Here is a 14,197-nt window from a genome sequence, read left to right on the forward strand (position 1 = left end):
TATATATAAATAAATAAAACTCTTTTCCCTTATTGTCTGGCATTAAATCAGACTAACCCTTTCCTATATGATAAATGCAAAAATAATGAATGATGTATTTTTTTGAAAGTTTTTTTTTTACTTCTTCAGATTCAGACATTTACACACATCTTCTTAGAATATGGTAAAATGTGGTCTTACATTTTGGGTGTCCTTTCACAAGCTCTTTTTAATAGTTATATGGAGATTTGGCTGAGCCTGTATCCTTCGATGGCTGGACATCCCAGTAATGTTTATACTTGTATATCATTTTTTGAACAGATGAATGTAGTACATTCAGGCATCTGGATATTATACCAAACTAGGAACTAGGCTTTTGCAGGTCACAAGTATCGAGTAAACATTTTTTTTTTTTAATTTACAAACTGGAAACCCACAACAAAATGACATCATCATTTTTGATTTCCAAAATTGTTTAAAAGTACAGAAATCTTTGTTTATTTGAACTTCTGATTTTTAGGAAAGTGTCAGAATATTTAAATAGTCCTCTTATTATTGTGGCATTTAGCAACAGGAATAATTTTAGCAATCCTAACTAACCTAAGAAAGAAAGGTTTGGTCTGATTTATTTTGTAAGTGGAACAAGAAAAGGTCATGCACCTTTTATATGCTGCATGTAAAACACTGGTCAGTAACTGTACTTGATGCTGTCTTGTAAATTAAAGCTCATAAACATTTAGACATGTTTTAAGTTGAAAGTTAACTTGGCAGCGTCAATGTGTCTACCTTTCCTACAGGACCCATTGGATTGGTTAGCTTGATCGTAGCCAAGGCAATGGGGGCCTCAAAAGTCATCATCACTGGTAACAACAACCCGAAAGGACCCTGTAAATTTCAGAAAAAAATTGTGAAAATCCTCTGAACTGCTTTTGAACACCCGCAGCTGTGTTTAGATCTGTTTGCAGAGCGCCTGGCCATGGCCAAGGAGCTAGGTGCAGACTTCCAGCTGACAGTGAAAAAGGAAGATGGAGCGCAGGTGCTGGCAAAGAAAGTCAAGGAAATCCTGGGAACCCAGCCTCAAATCACAATTGAATGCACTGGAGTGGAGAGCTGCATCCAAACTGCCCTTTATGTAAATAACCCTGTGGAACCATAAGTTGCAACAAAACAATCATATCTGAAGGGAGGACAAAAATATAGTGCAAACTTTATTATCACTATCTCATATGGACCATCTGATAAGATTTCATTTGATCTTCTTGTGTTGTGGAGACCTTATGCTAGTTTAATTTCATATTAGAACTAAAACATTTAACTTAAGATTGAAATTGACTCAGAAACCTGGCATTTCTGTCAGCCTTTGAAAATTGTGAAAATATATCAGCCAACCATGATATGAAATCTCTTCGTCACTGTCTACTGTCTGCTCAGGTTTGAGCTACAAATACCACATGACTTCGGTGACAATGCGTTCATAAAATAATTCAGTTCAACTTCCCGTTAGGCAACATGCTCAGGCGGCGTGGTGTTGCTGGTGGGCCTTGGTGCTGAGATGACTACTGTTCCCCTGGTCAACGCTGCTGTGAGAGAAGTGGACATCAGAGGAGTCTTCCGCTACTGCAACACGTGAGGAAATATTTACTGCTTCTTTTCTCCTGTAAATATTAATACATAGTGCAGAAAGAATCGGTCCACCTTTGGTCCAAGCTTATTAGCTGGAGTCAGAGAGAATCAAACATCCATGTGTTTTTTTTTTTTTTTTTTGCAGTTATCCGATGGCCATCGCCATGTTGTCATCAGGCAAAGTGAACGTGAAGCCCCTTGTGACCCACCGCTTTCCACTGGAGCAGGCAGGGCAGGCCTTCGAGACCACACGTCAGGGTCTTGGGATAAAGGTCATGTTAAAGTGTGACAAAAACGACCAGAACCCTTGAACCGGCCCCCCCTATTGGCGAAGTGTTCTGCTGAGATCGACTGAGCATGACAGGCACAAAGAGGACTCTGGCCTCAGAAAGATAACAAAACAACTTCATAGAAAGACACATTAATCGCAGCACTGTGGACGACAGCTGGAAGCTGTTTATCAGATGTTTATCTTCAGATGGTACTGGTTAATTATAGTTGTTCAAACCTCTGAACAACTATGCATGTAATTTACAAAATTTAATATGCTATTGTAGAATAATAACCTTTTTTTAAAAAAATAAATGTGAGATAAAAAAAAGTTTTATGTCTCTTTTTTCTGTGTAACATGTACTACTACTGTTTTGACATTAGGGGGCACTACAGGCTTAGAAAATAATGATGAGACGACAATAGTACCAGGAAGTGGCAGTTGCTAATTGTTGTAATCTGTGAATTTAAAGCAGCAGGAACATGTTAATGTTGCAAGAGTATCTGTTTTTTTTTTTTTAATCAAGGCAAAAAGATTGAACATAAACACACCATTTGTGCCTGGCCTTTTATATGTACAACAATAAAAGTACAAAGTTTCTCATTTGAAGAAGCAAGACACTTAAAAAAAGGCAAGTGTTTTAGGACTAACAAATTATAAAATAAAGATAACTACAAGTCGCTTTTATGGAAGGACTATCTCATTTCATTGATCCTATACATTTTTAAAAATTGGTAAAATATTTTTATTTTTCCCTATTTTTGTCATGATCGTGTTTCTGTGTATTTGTTTTTGGAGTTTTTTGTGTTCAGTTTGCTCCCTGTGTCTCTGTCTCTGCGTCTTCCCCGTTGATTGTGTCTCATCCCCTTGATTACCCCGTGTGTATTTAAACCCACCTGTTGTCCTTCTCTCTTGTCGGATCCTTGTCGTGTGATGCCTGTTTCTCCGTGCTGTTCTCCGTTGTTCTGTGCCTTTGACTTTCATCATTAAATATTCGTCTTCATCACTACCTGCGTCCTCTTCCTCACCTCAACCAAACTGCTTTATGACAATTTTTCCTACTAACTTTTGTTTGAAGGCTCTATAAACAAACTCACCATAAAAATGATTACTTTGCAGTGTTTAGGGAACAAGCTGGCAAATAAAAGCTTGTTAAAAAATAAAAGATAAAAGCTTGCACTCACGGACAGTTCAACGTACACACAGATTCAATATAGACTTCTCTTATTTACTTGAACACATGTAATTCACCAAAGTCAACACTTGAAGACTGGTGGGAATCAAGAAGGAAAACAGAATGTGTAAATCATCCATCCACAATTCTGAGACTTGATAAAAAAAAAAAAAGTGTGTGTGTGGAGGTAATATTTTTTAACATGTATTAATGCACAGCTTTTATTCTAACTTTGCAGCAACTGTGTCGTTAATAGTTTTCAGATAACCTTCCTCCAGCTATACAGCCTTGTCCTTTCTTTGTGCATACAGTGAAGCCAAAAATTTAGATGTAAAAATGTTTTCATTCAGTTAAAATGTGTGTTTGGTTTGGAGTTTTTGATATTACCTCCAGTCAAAAGAAACATTCTTGGTAAAATGAAAAGACAACAACTTAACTGAAGATACTCATGGAAGGTTAAATCCCAGAATTATGTCTTTCTATTGTTGCTTCGGGTGTTTCTCCTGACCTTAGTATCTTTGCATTTTAAAGATTCACTGTCTATTAAGTTATTATTATTATTATTATTATTAATTCTCATGGTCTACTTTATAATTTTTTAAGCTTTCCTTTTCATTGTCCAAGAAGTTCTGGAACAACACTACAAGGAAGTTCTTTCTACCTTTTTCTGCTTTGTAAAAATATTCTGATGGAAGTCAGTTTAGTAATAAATTAGGTGCATATCCTACCCAGTCAATTTAACAGAAATATATTGACGACACAAATGGAAGCCAATATGTTTGGAATTACAATGTTTTTCCTCTTCTAACATATCAAAACTACTCCTTGCTAGGATTATTTTTATTTAATTTTAGAAGGATTTGGTTACAACTTTCCCCAAGATCTTGACTAAGCGGCACATTTTATTTATGGTATTAAAAGTTGTTGGAATCTGTACGTATGTTGTTTATTGGCAACATCAATTGTTATCATTTAATTATTATCATTATAACAATTAAAAATAATAATGAAATCTTTAGTGCATTTCATTCAATAAAATAAATGAATAAATCCAGGTTCAGCCCAGTATTTTATTGTTCTGCCACAATGACATGAGAAACTACTTTTACGAGGCATGCACACAGATAATGTCATACGGATAAAATTTACTACAATGCGTTGATAAACCATTACTCCATGGCAAGAGCTTTTTTTTTTTCCTGTCAGCATGTGATTCACGTCTCTCTGTTTCGCTTCGTTTCCCCTGAAGTCCAACGTAAAGTCTGGTGGATGTTTGCAGAGACTTGTGTGTTTTGTTCCTTAACGTGATCACAACACTAGACAATTTTTTATTTTTATGTACAGACATTCCAATACTGCAGATGGCAATGAGACAGCTCACATAGCACATTTACATTCACGGTCCACTCATTAGTAAGCATGAGCTTCAGTCAGAACTCCAAAAGATGAGCATACAGGAGGTGAGCGCACCAAGAAAACAACATTATTCGTACATGTGACCTCATATCAAAAGCAAAATGTTTGTGGTTTCAAACTTTTTTGTTGGTGAAATGTACATGTAGTTTAAAAAAGACTTTTTTTTTTTTCTTGGTTGAATTTTGGGTATTGCCTTGAAATTAAACAGGATATGGCGTTTCTCCCATAAACCTCTGCTGCGAGCATTGGTTTGATTCACACGTACAGTACATTAGCTCGGCATACTCAAACACATAAATCCTCACCCTTTTCGTTGGAAACTAATACGATATCTCAGATGTATTTGTGCCTTTGCCACCACTGTGGTCTGCCTCCGTCTCAGGAGATATTTACAGTGCGGATGCTGGCTCCGCTGTTGCCACGGCAGCCGCCTTCCCTCGCAAAAGTTTGCAAATTGTGTATTTACATGGGAAATAAATTATCAGCGGAACCATACAAAAAAAGTTTAGGATGATTATATTGCATTATATGGATTTAAAAAAATAAACTGTGGCACATTCAAGCAGTAACTCTGTTAATGCTGTTTCACTGGAGGGACAAAAAAAAAAAAAAGAATCACAAACAGGACAAATAAATAAACACGCACACACACGTGCTTTCTCTTCAGCGGATCAGAAGGATGAGAAAATCTGTAGTTAAATAGCAGTTGCATGTTAATCACAGACAAGTGAGAAATGACAAAGAATTGAAGTCTTCAGCCCAAACAGTTCAAAAATTGGGAAAAAGGAATCAGTGGGGGAGGCGTGATCATCCTCCTGGTGGCTAATCTGCTAGTAGTTTTCGCTGCAAGATAAATGAACGCCTTCCTGCCCTTCGTGGACATGAATCTCAGCTGCTCATATGTACATGGGCGTCTCCTGTCCTGTTAGAAGCCTGAACATGGCCGCCGGCATCGTCTTCATGTGGATCTAGAGGGATAAGGCAAACAGCAATGAGTTTGGAGCAACAGCAGAATATGTTTTAGCTACACGCTAATCACTTCTTCCCTCCATTTTGGACATTTGGAGTTTTGATACAAAGTGGAGCCATTTACCACAACACGTTTTGTACTTACTCTTCGTCCATTCATACCCAGCAGGTATTGTAGTTTTGTGTCTCCACTGGCAATCAGTGGTTTAAAGTCATTCTCTGTGATGGACATTAATGTACTATAATAAAGGAATGATAAAAAATAGTAGCAAATGAAACCCGAAGTACAAATACGTATGAAACACTTTATCAAATTGTTTATTTAGAAACTGTGGCCCTTTTTGGCCCTCTGTATTAAAGAAGAGCATATCTTGTATACTCTCCCTTACCAAAGGATATTATCCTGAAAATTATCTTCCAAATGCACGGCAGCAGCTGAGCTAATGCTGCAATTGTGACTGTACAACTGCATGTGGAAGTTATAATCCTTTTCTGCATGTTTTTGTGTTGGTGCATCAGTTTAACCTCGCCAACTGAGTTGGAGAGCGCCTGAACAATCTTCTCGTGTGCCGTGGCCACCACGCTCTGGCCGTTGATCTCTATAATCCTGTGACCCACACGGACCCCGCCTCGCTCAGCGATGCCTCCTCGCATCAGGCTGCATATCTTCAGGACAGAAAATTCACCGTGAGTAAAATGCAGTCGCATGAAGCAGAAACAGAGCAATTGCAAAACCGGGTGTGTTTCTACACTGTTTCGAATATGAAAAATGAGATGATTAGCAGATCCGGTTATCGGGGATATAATATAACAAAGTGTAAACATTGTGAAAACTCACTATGCCATTCTGGACGCTGAAACCCAGCTGATACTTCAAGTCGGGTCTCTTGATGAGAACCGTGGTAACCGGAGGGCAGCTGACAATGTTCATTTTCACCTGGACCTGGTTCTTTAAGCCCTTTACCCAAAAGAAACGTGCACAAATTAAAACTTATTTATTTTCATGGAAGTTTATTTAAGACAAAACAAGAAGTGCCTTGCACCTTAATGATTCCCTGACAGGTGGCGAGTGGCAGCCCCACAAGACTGGTGTTGTTTATGGACATGATCTGGTCTCCGATGCTGAGCTTGCCAGAGCGAGCTGCTGGACCGCCGTTCATCATGTTGGCCAGGATAACAGTTGGCAGAATGGAGCCCCAGCCGGACTCCACGATCACCACGCCCAAGATCTCCCCTTTACTCTTCTCCAACACCAGCTGTGGAAAGACACCTCCTTGGTAAATTTTCAGGCTTCACTGGGAGCAGAAACTTAGCTCTGCCAATTAAAACAACATCACAGAAGCTCACAGAGAGTTGAGCAACTTATGTGAAATTGTATATCTGTTCACAGACTCATCAAAAGTAAGATAATTGCCTGCTGGGTTTTATTTTTCCTCATCTTCAGAAATTTGCAGGAGCTACCACAGCTTCACGTCATTTACCAACAAATTATGTAAAAATGGGAGAAGAACTCATTAATGTACACAGCAACAGATCATTGATATTTCCAAGCTCACTTTCAGGAACTAGAGCCGGGGCTTTTGGTAAAACAACAAAGCCCCGAGCTGAAATGATAAAACAGCGATTTAGCAATACTCTTTATTCTGCAGAGGATTAATATCTCTGGTTACATAAGACTGTTGCTGGTGAGGTTCCAAATCAGTGCCCTACAACGTTGGATTTATAGGAATGTTACATTACTGCAGCGATGTACCTCAATCCCCTAAACTTGTTGGATTAGTTTATATTGTGCTGGAAGCTGCTGTCTGTGAGGATTTATTTAGAAATGGATTCTCTCTTCTGACCCTTGAGCCAAAACACCAACATATAAATGCAAAAAGGCATTTTGAAGTTTACTGCACATGAAAATATAAGTAGAAATTGGAGGAAAAGATTTGTAACTTTGACCAGAGTTTCATGTTTGGATTGATTTAGCACATTTACACTTATTCCCAGCGCAGAGTCGAGGCCCCCTTTTGGAGGAAAGCAGTTAGTACGATTTGGATATGTCTATAATAAAAGCTTAATATCAGCAAATGCATATATTTGGAGAGTTTTAGGTGTTAACCAGTTAAACAATATGGTGTTTCCATTATCGTAAAACTATTGAAGTCATTTTATCCTACTCCCCTGCAGGGGATACACATCCCAAACAAGCTATCAGGAGACTTATTAAACTTCATTGAATTTACAGATAATTACTTAAGAGTTTTAGTAATTTAGTATTTTTTTTAAATTTATTTATTTGCTTAAATTACATAATATATTTCTAGGGTACTTGATCTATAACATAATGAAAATTAATTTAGTGTACAGCTTATTGTTCAGCCTTTGGAAGGCTGAACACCACGTAGAAGGTGAGGTGAATAACACGGATTATTTCACAACAGTGGCACCTGATAGCTGGTGGGATTTATGAGGCAGTAAACATGTAAAGGATTTAAACAACACTGACAGGCAGCAAACTGTTTTGACTAATTAAATGGATCAGAGCATCACCAAAACTTCAGCTTTTGTGGCGTGTTCATGGTCTACAGCGGCCAGAAAAAAACAGACCTGGTCATGGCTAACCCTCATATGCATCCTGGATCTGCTAAACCTTGACGTGGCAGTATTAGAACAAAAACTGTCACTTTACACCACAGTCACTGTGTTAATATCATGTTCTTTAATTTGCTGGAATTTGTCCATTTTTTTTTTTTTTTTAGCTTCAATCATATGTCAGTTGTGGCTTTTGTTATTTTCTTATTCTTCTGCCATTTATTCACACATACTCTCTCCGATGTATTTAGTTGCTGGTTATAAGCCAGTCAGAACCTCTGCTTTATTAAAGTCTGTGTTCCTGATCTTAGATTGTTGTTTACTGTTTCATTTTGGAAGCATTGTCATCCTTTACAAATCACTTCCAAGAGTACAAAATATGTGAACTTCCTTGCAAATTAAATTCGTGTTCAAACTAATTTGTTTTACAGAAAACTATTTGCAAAATAACACACATTCTCTTACCTCTCAGAGTAAGTTAGCAGCTTTTTAACATTTATTTGGGGACTATCCTGTTACATTTTCTTATGAAGTAGTCTTAATATAATTGATTAACATATCTGTTAACATTATTTATAAATTAATCATCTGTATCAATATTTAATTTGACTGCATTTAAGTTTGACTTATTTTTTTTTAATCTAATTTAGTTCTTTTTAGCTTTCCTTCTTACCCTTATTTATGAAAAAAAAAAAAAACTATTTAAAACTATTTCAATTTTGAGGTTCTTGCAGAAGCCTTGTACAGATGTTTGTTTATATCGAGCAGCTACATACAAATATTATGAAGAGAATACAGGTAAGATTAAATAAAATCATGCTTTATGTAATTTTTTTAATGTGTTAAAAATGTCATGTCTATCGATCTTTCCTTTGTTCGGCTCTCTGCTGTTTCCTGTTCTGTGTTTTGACTGTCAGAAACTACCAGCATAAACATGAAGCTCTGAGACAATAAATTATTCTTGGCACATTTAGGAGGGCTGCAAAGCTATACTTCTTCAAGATATGCCAATGTTACCATCATTGCAAATTACTCATTTGCCTCGAACACAGCATATGTGCCAATGCAGGCTTCAGGGGAAACTTTTCATGGCTCCTAAATCTCCTTCAGCCTCCAGGACACAGAAGAGGAAATGCTTCAGCAGAAAGAGCTGCCATGCTCTAAGTGGATTTTTACTGTAACATCTGCCTCTTTATCTGTCAAATTAGTTAACAGCTACAACGGTGCCGTGTCCCTCCAATGGCCCGGCAGCACGAGTGGGATTTGTGCTGCACTTTGTAAAATCTCAAGGCATTTCTCTATTGTTTCTGTTTACTGCACTGACACAGATAAAAAAACACCTGCAGAGAAAAACGGATGTCTTTCGCGCCGACTGACCTCCTTGCAGTTTTCAGAGTTGGAGAAGTGAATGAGGTCATCATTGTACATTTCCTGTGTGTTGATGATGTCACTGTACTCCTTCTGACTCAGGTCCTCTGGGTTGATGCCGTTGGCTCTCAAAAACTCCTGGTAGGCCACACTGAACGCCTGACCAATAGACTGAGCAATGAGCTGAGCCTGGTGACACACACAGTCAAAGCAAAATCATTATTTAAAACCTTGGTTGTTATTTGTCATTTCTTTTTTTTTTTCCACACTGCATTGCACATAAAAAAAAAAAGAGTTTGTCAGCAAGCAGAAGAGCGTCCAGTGACAAATCTGGTTGTTGGGTGTGCCAAGAATATATTCACACATAAAATGAATTGATTTTTACTGTCCAAAGCTATTTGTTTTCATAGAGTTGTGACATTTACTCATAAATGCTCCTTACTTAGAAGGAGACTCAGTTATGCAAAACAATGCAGAGGAAAATTGAATGCACCTAAAGTTGATCTTCTTTAAAATTATCAAATGATTTACAATAACATCCCATCAAACGTTAGTCAAACGAGACAGACAGAGCACTCAAAGTCAGACACCTCATCTTCATGTTTCACCTTGAATTCAACACACAAATCCAAACCTTTTTTTCTTAATTCTCTTTGCTTCAAAAAGCAAATTCTTGAATCGAGCATTCCTTATTTCTACCACAAAATCTCACTTTCCCCTGTGTTATGAATTCATCAGTATCACAATAGACTTTTTCCATACAAACAAAACCTGCCTTATCAGTGGATACAGCTCGTCGTAATTCATGAAATTAAATGACATCAGACTTATATAGTGATTTTCAACCCTCAGAGTTGAAATCAGTCGTTTCCTTTCACGCACACATTCACACACTCACGATGGCAAGTTACTGGGTTAGCCACAGCTGTTCGTCAGTCTCACAGAAACGAGGACGCCACATTGCGCCATCGGCCCTCTGACCAACACCAGTGGGACAGTTGGCTGAAGTGTCTTGCCCAAGGACACAACAGCAGGGGCGGGCAAAGCGGGAATCAAACCGACAACTCACCAATTGCAGGGCAAACTCCTGCTGCTGACATGGAGCCACTCACTGGCTCCCTGTTCCTGTTAGGACTGATTTTAAATGTATTTTTATTCTTGACTTTTAAATGTCTGAACAGGCAGCTGTGTGTACGCAGGCTAGATGTTACATACTCTTTTGTATGCAATCTTTATAAATTATTGAGTATAATATAATTATATATATTACACACTCTCTTTCTCTCTCTCTCTCTCTCTCTACATATATATATATATATTTGATTAGCTAAACTGGCTAACACATGAGCAATTTTTTAAGTGTCCAAAAAAAAAAAAAAACAGCACAAGGCCTCCTTTAGGTTTGCAGAGAGAAACCAAATGAAGATTCTGTGAGGTTCCAAGCTGCTTCGATGAATTAATTTTGCCCAAGAAAACAAGATTAAAAAAAGTCCCAAACAGGAAATGGTGGCTGCAGCCAGTGAAGCCACAACAGCAGAAACAGTTTCTAAACTGATGGATGAGCGGCTGAATACTTCCATTAAAACTCTGGCAGCAAAATTAGATGAAGAGGGGACAGATTGGAGTCCAGCCTTTATACCACTTGGCAGTGAAAACTGAGCTGCTGGCTCCTCGGTGCAACATTGTTCCTGTTGCCAAGTCTTCCTGAAACGGCTTCAACGAGGCAGGCAGCAGCTCCGTGGGGTGAAAATAAATAAATTAAAAGAAATCAAAAGTGCCCAGCTAGTTCCTATTAATGCAAATCAGTGGGTTCCTCTGATCAGTTATTGTGAGGTGCACAGAGATGTTTTTGAACTGCTGACAGTGAAGTGTGATGGCGTTTGCTATATTCAGGCTAAAGAACACCAAATCGTGTCTTGAAGCAAAACCCCAGCAAAATCCATTTGAATATGATGGAAGTGGCATCCTGGAGTAAAAGAAACATAACGCTTAAAGGAACTGCCTGGGAGACACGAACATTTCCCCAAATCTGGATGGATTTTTGTTTTTTTAGTCACTTACATCCTCGGATTCAAAGACATGACATATCATCTTGTACTGCTTCTTCGCCTCGGGCGCTCCAGGTGTAGTCTCGATACAGTCCTGGGAGGCCGTTCGAGGCATCCGCCGCCTTGCCATCAGCACCACAATGTTCCCGATGTCAGCGATGTAGGAGATGGTGCGCAGTGCGTTGTCCATCATCGTTTCCTGTGGGCACGGGAACCCAAACATCACAAATCAAACTCGATTTCCAAACTTTGTCCTGAATATTAAAGTGGCAGACAGCTAATACTGAATCCATCTTGGTGGCAGATAAATGCACAATGCTAGGAACAATGCTTTGAGTTGTTCCTTGTTGAAAATGCATTTGTAATTCATTTGTGTCTAATTGAGATTGATTACATGTCCTTCAGTTACTAGAATATACAGTACATCCTATGAAGAAATATGGTAAAGATTATTATTGCGTTATATTAATAGATTTTCCTTGAAGCTGCATCATTCACGAGAAAAAAGATGTGGTAACAGGATTCAAATATGTCCTCTTTTGATTTTCATAAAGCTGTAAAAACAGATTACAACTCAATTACAGTCTGCTCTAAATTAGATTATCTGGTTCATCTTATATTACATGCACAAAACCAAACAAAAAACCTAGGCCTATTCTAATAGTGTAATGATATTTGTTTACTCAGCCTAATAATAGCCTTGTGTGGTAAAGTAGATTGCATGAGGCATTAAATGTGAATGTAATAGCGATTTGGAGAAGACTTCAAATAATGTGTGTTTATTCAGAGGAGGTTTTAATTGTTCATGTTTTATAATAACATGCTGAAGTTCTCTGCAGTTTTCTTCATTTCATTAACTCTGTGACAGTTTTATTATCTGAATCTAATGGATGCTGTTTTTCCAGCCCACTTTTGGACTTGTTCTAATAATGAACCCAAATCAGGAGCCACCGATGCAGGGCACATAAAACTTGCAACTGCAGAACATAAGTACATTTTTGGATTGAATTGATTTCGCAGAAGTGCCAGAACCAGAGGCAAACAGATAGGAAAGGGGAGGAAGACAGAAACCGCATTGCAGCACGTTATTTTCTATGTTTTTGTTTTTTACCAGGAGCCTGCCCACACTTAAATCTGACAGCCAAACCAAGGAAAAGGCTGAGGCACCGCAAATGAATCATTTGCTGTTTCCATATAATTCTAAAAAACTATTGTGCAAAAGTGTCTTACGTGAGTGGAAAAATATATCTAGGAACAACTGAGATAAGGAATATGGAGAACAAATGTAACTTTTACCTTTCCACGCACTGATTTATTAGAATATCACAAAAAAGGCACGCTCGACAGATGTTTGCACACGATTTCAAAAGGGAAATCTCAATGTGACGTCTTGAGATTAGACAAATGGAAGCCGTGGTTTCATAAGATGCAGCTGGCAGCAGTGGCTAAGCGCCAACTATTTCAACTTCTGTGCATCCCAGCATCTCCTCCCTTATTCATAAATGTGAAACTGACTAAAGGCATCTTCAAGAAAAAAAAAAATGCTTTTATTTAACAGGAGTACTTACTTGTGTGTCTGCATTGAGCACCTTGATTCTCTGGGTAGAGATAAACAGATCGACCTCAGTCAGGGTCTGAGCATCTCCATCAGCGTTCTAGAGGAACATACAAAAATAAAGAGTTGTGGTTTGAAATGTGTGAGGTGTTTGTGGACACCCCTGTTTGTGTCTGCATGCATGTTCGGTGCCAAGTCCAGTTGGAGAGCTGCTTGTCAGATGGACAGGTTTATGAGTGTAAAGGTGATGTGCAAGTGACGATAAAAAGGGAAGCGTTTTGGCAGTGATGTCCACTCAGATCATCTGTCCTGGCACCAGCATGGCGAACTGGAGCGGAAACTAGAAACAGCTTAACACTAAGCCCTCACCAGCTGGCTGTTACACCAGCGAGAGCAGAACAAGCCGGCGTACATTTCCCTCTAATCACTGTGAGCCGCAGTCTAATAAAATTATATTTGCTCTGGTTTAATTACGACTGTATTTTGCATTTGAAATCAGCCAAGAGTGATCAAGAAATAAAGCAAATGTCAGGAAAGTTTAGGCATTCGTGTTAAAAATGGCAAGCTGTTTGTTTGAGACAGTGGCCCCTCAATACCGGTTTATTTCTTTTTATCCTCTCTAAGTGAAAAAAAATTGGACACAAACTAGGACAGATTAGAAAAAGTTACAAACAGGTGTAGGGAAATTGTCTATTAAATGTAACCTCATTCTTTAGGCTGCTTTTATTTTAGGAAAAGTGGGTTGTGCTTACACATAGAGAGCTTGCAAATCTGAATAAGAGTATAGAAACAACTGAGGTCTTATTTTATTTTAGTTGAGTTATTAGCACTGTTGCTTAAAGGAGACTGAAAGCCAACATGTCCTTTGGATCATATGCAGTATCTACAGGGGTTATTACTATTATAGAAGTATAAATCAGTTTCCTCCAGCCTGTGGGTTGCTGAACAAAAGATTTTCAAAGGTCTTTCTACTCAGCTTTCCATGACATTTACACTGAACATGTGTGGACATTTACAGATCAGGATTAAGAATGTGAGGCATGAACTTCTGTTCAAGTTGTTGAATCTTAAATTAATTTTGTAGGAATGATAATGTAGTTATTAACAATTTGCCCCTCAAAAAAGTACTCTAAAAAATTCCCTTCTCACCCTCCGCGGGTGGTCTCTCTCTCTCTCTCTCTCTCTCTCTCTCTCTCTCTCTCTCTCTCTCTCTC

At 38.3% G+C, this 14,197-nt stretch overlaps 2 protein-coding genes across 4 annotated transcripts in view; one reads left to right on the forward strand and one right to left on the reverse strand.

Moving 5' to 3' along the window:
- Nucleotides 1–2,203, forward strand: part of sord (sorbitol dehydrogenase) — a 7,672-nt gene extending 5,469 nt beyond the window's left edge. The window contains exons 6-9 of the mRNA XM_015054826.1: nucleotides 777–842; nucleotides 933–1,111; nucleotides 1,484–1,605; nucleotides 1,748–2,203. Of these exons, the coding sequence (XP_014910312.1) occupies nucleotides 777–842; nucleotides 933–1,111; nucleotides 1,484–1,605; nucleotides 1,748–1,913 (533 nt within the window). The 3' untranslated portion in view covers nucleotides 1,914–2,203. The remainder of the gene's footprint in view (nucleotides 1–776; nucleotides 843–932; nucleotides 1,112–1,483; nucleotides 1,606–1,747) is intronic.
- Nucleotides 2,204–4,097: 1,894 nt separating this feature from the next.
- apba2b (amyloid beta (A4) precursor protein-binding, family A, member 2b) overlaps nucleotides 4,098–14,197 on the reverse strand; it is a 52,391-nt gene continuing 42,291 nt past the window's right edge. For all 3 annotated transcript variants that reach the window (XM_015054823.1, XM_015054822.1, XM_015054824.1), the window contains 7 exons: nucleotides 12,997–13,083; nucleotides 11,442–11,627; nucleotides 9,390–9,569; nucleotides 6,476–6,688; nucleotides 6,271–6,390; nucleotides 5,958–6,098; nucleotides 4,098–5,431 (listed from right to left, as the gene is read on the reverse strand). In XM_015054823.1, the coding sequence (XP_014910309.1) occupies nucleotides 5,360–5,431; nucleotides 5,958–6,098; nucleotides 6,271–6,390; nucleotides 6,476–6,688; nucleotides 9,390–9,569; nucleotides 11,442–11,627; nucleotides 12,997–13,083 (999 nt within the window). In that variant the 3' untranslated portion in view covers nucleotides 4,098–5,359. The remainder of the gene's footprint in view (nucleotides 5,432–5,957; nucleotides 6,099–6,270; nucleotides 6,391–6,475; nucleotides 6,689–9,389; nucleotides 9,570–11,441; nucleotides 11,628–12,996; nucleotides 13,084–14,197) is intronic.

This window comes from Poecilia latipinna, unplaced genomic scaffold, assembly GCF_001443285.1.
Source record: "Poecilia latipinna isolate Pla-1442-1.1 unplaced genomic scaffold, P_latipinna-1.0 Scaffold1280, whole genome shotgun sequence".
NCBI lineage: Eukaryota > Metazoa > Chordata > Actinopteri > Cyprinodontiformes > Poeciliidae > Poecilia > Poecilia latipinna.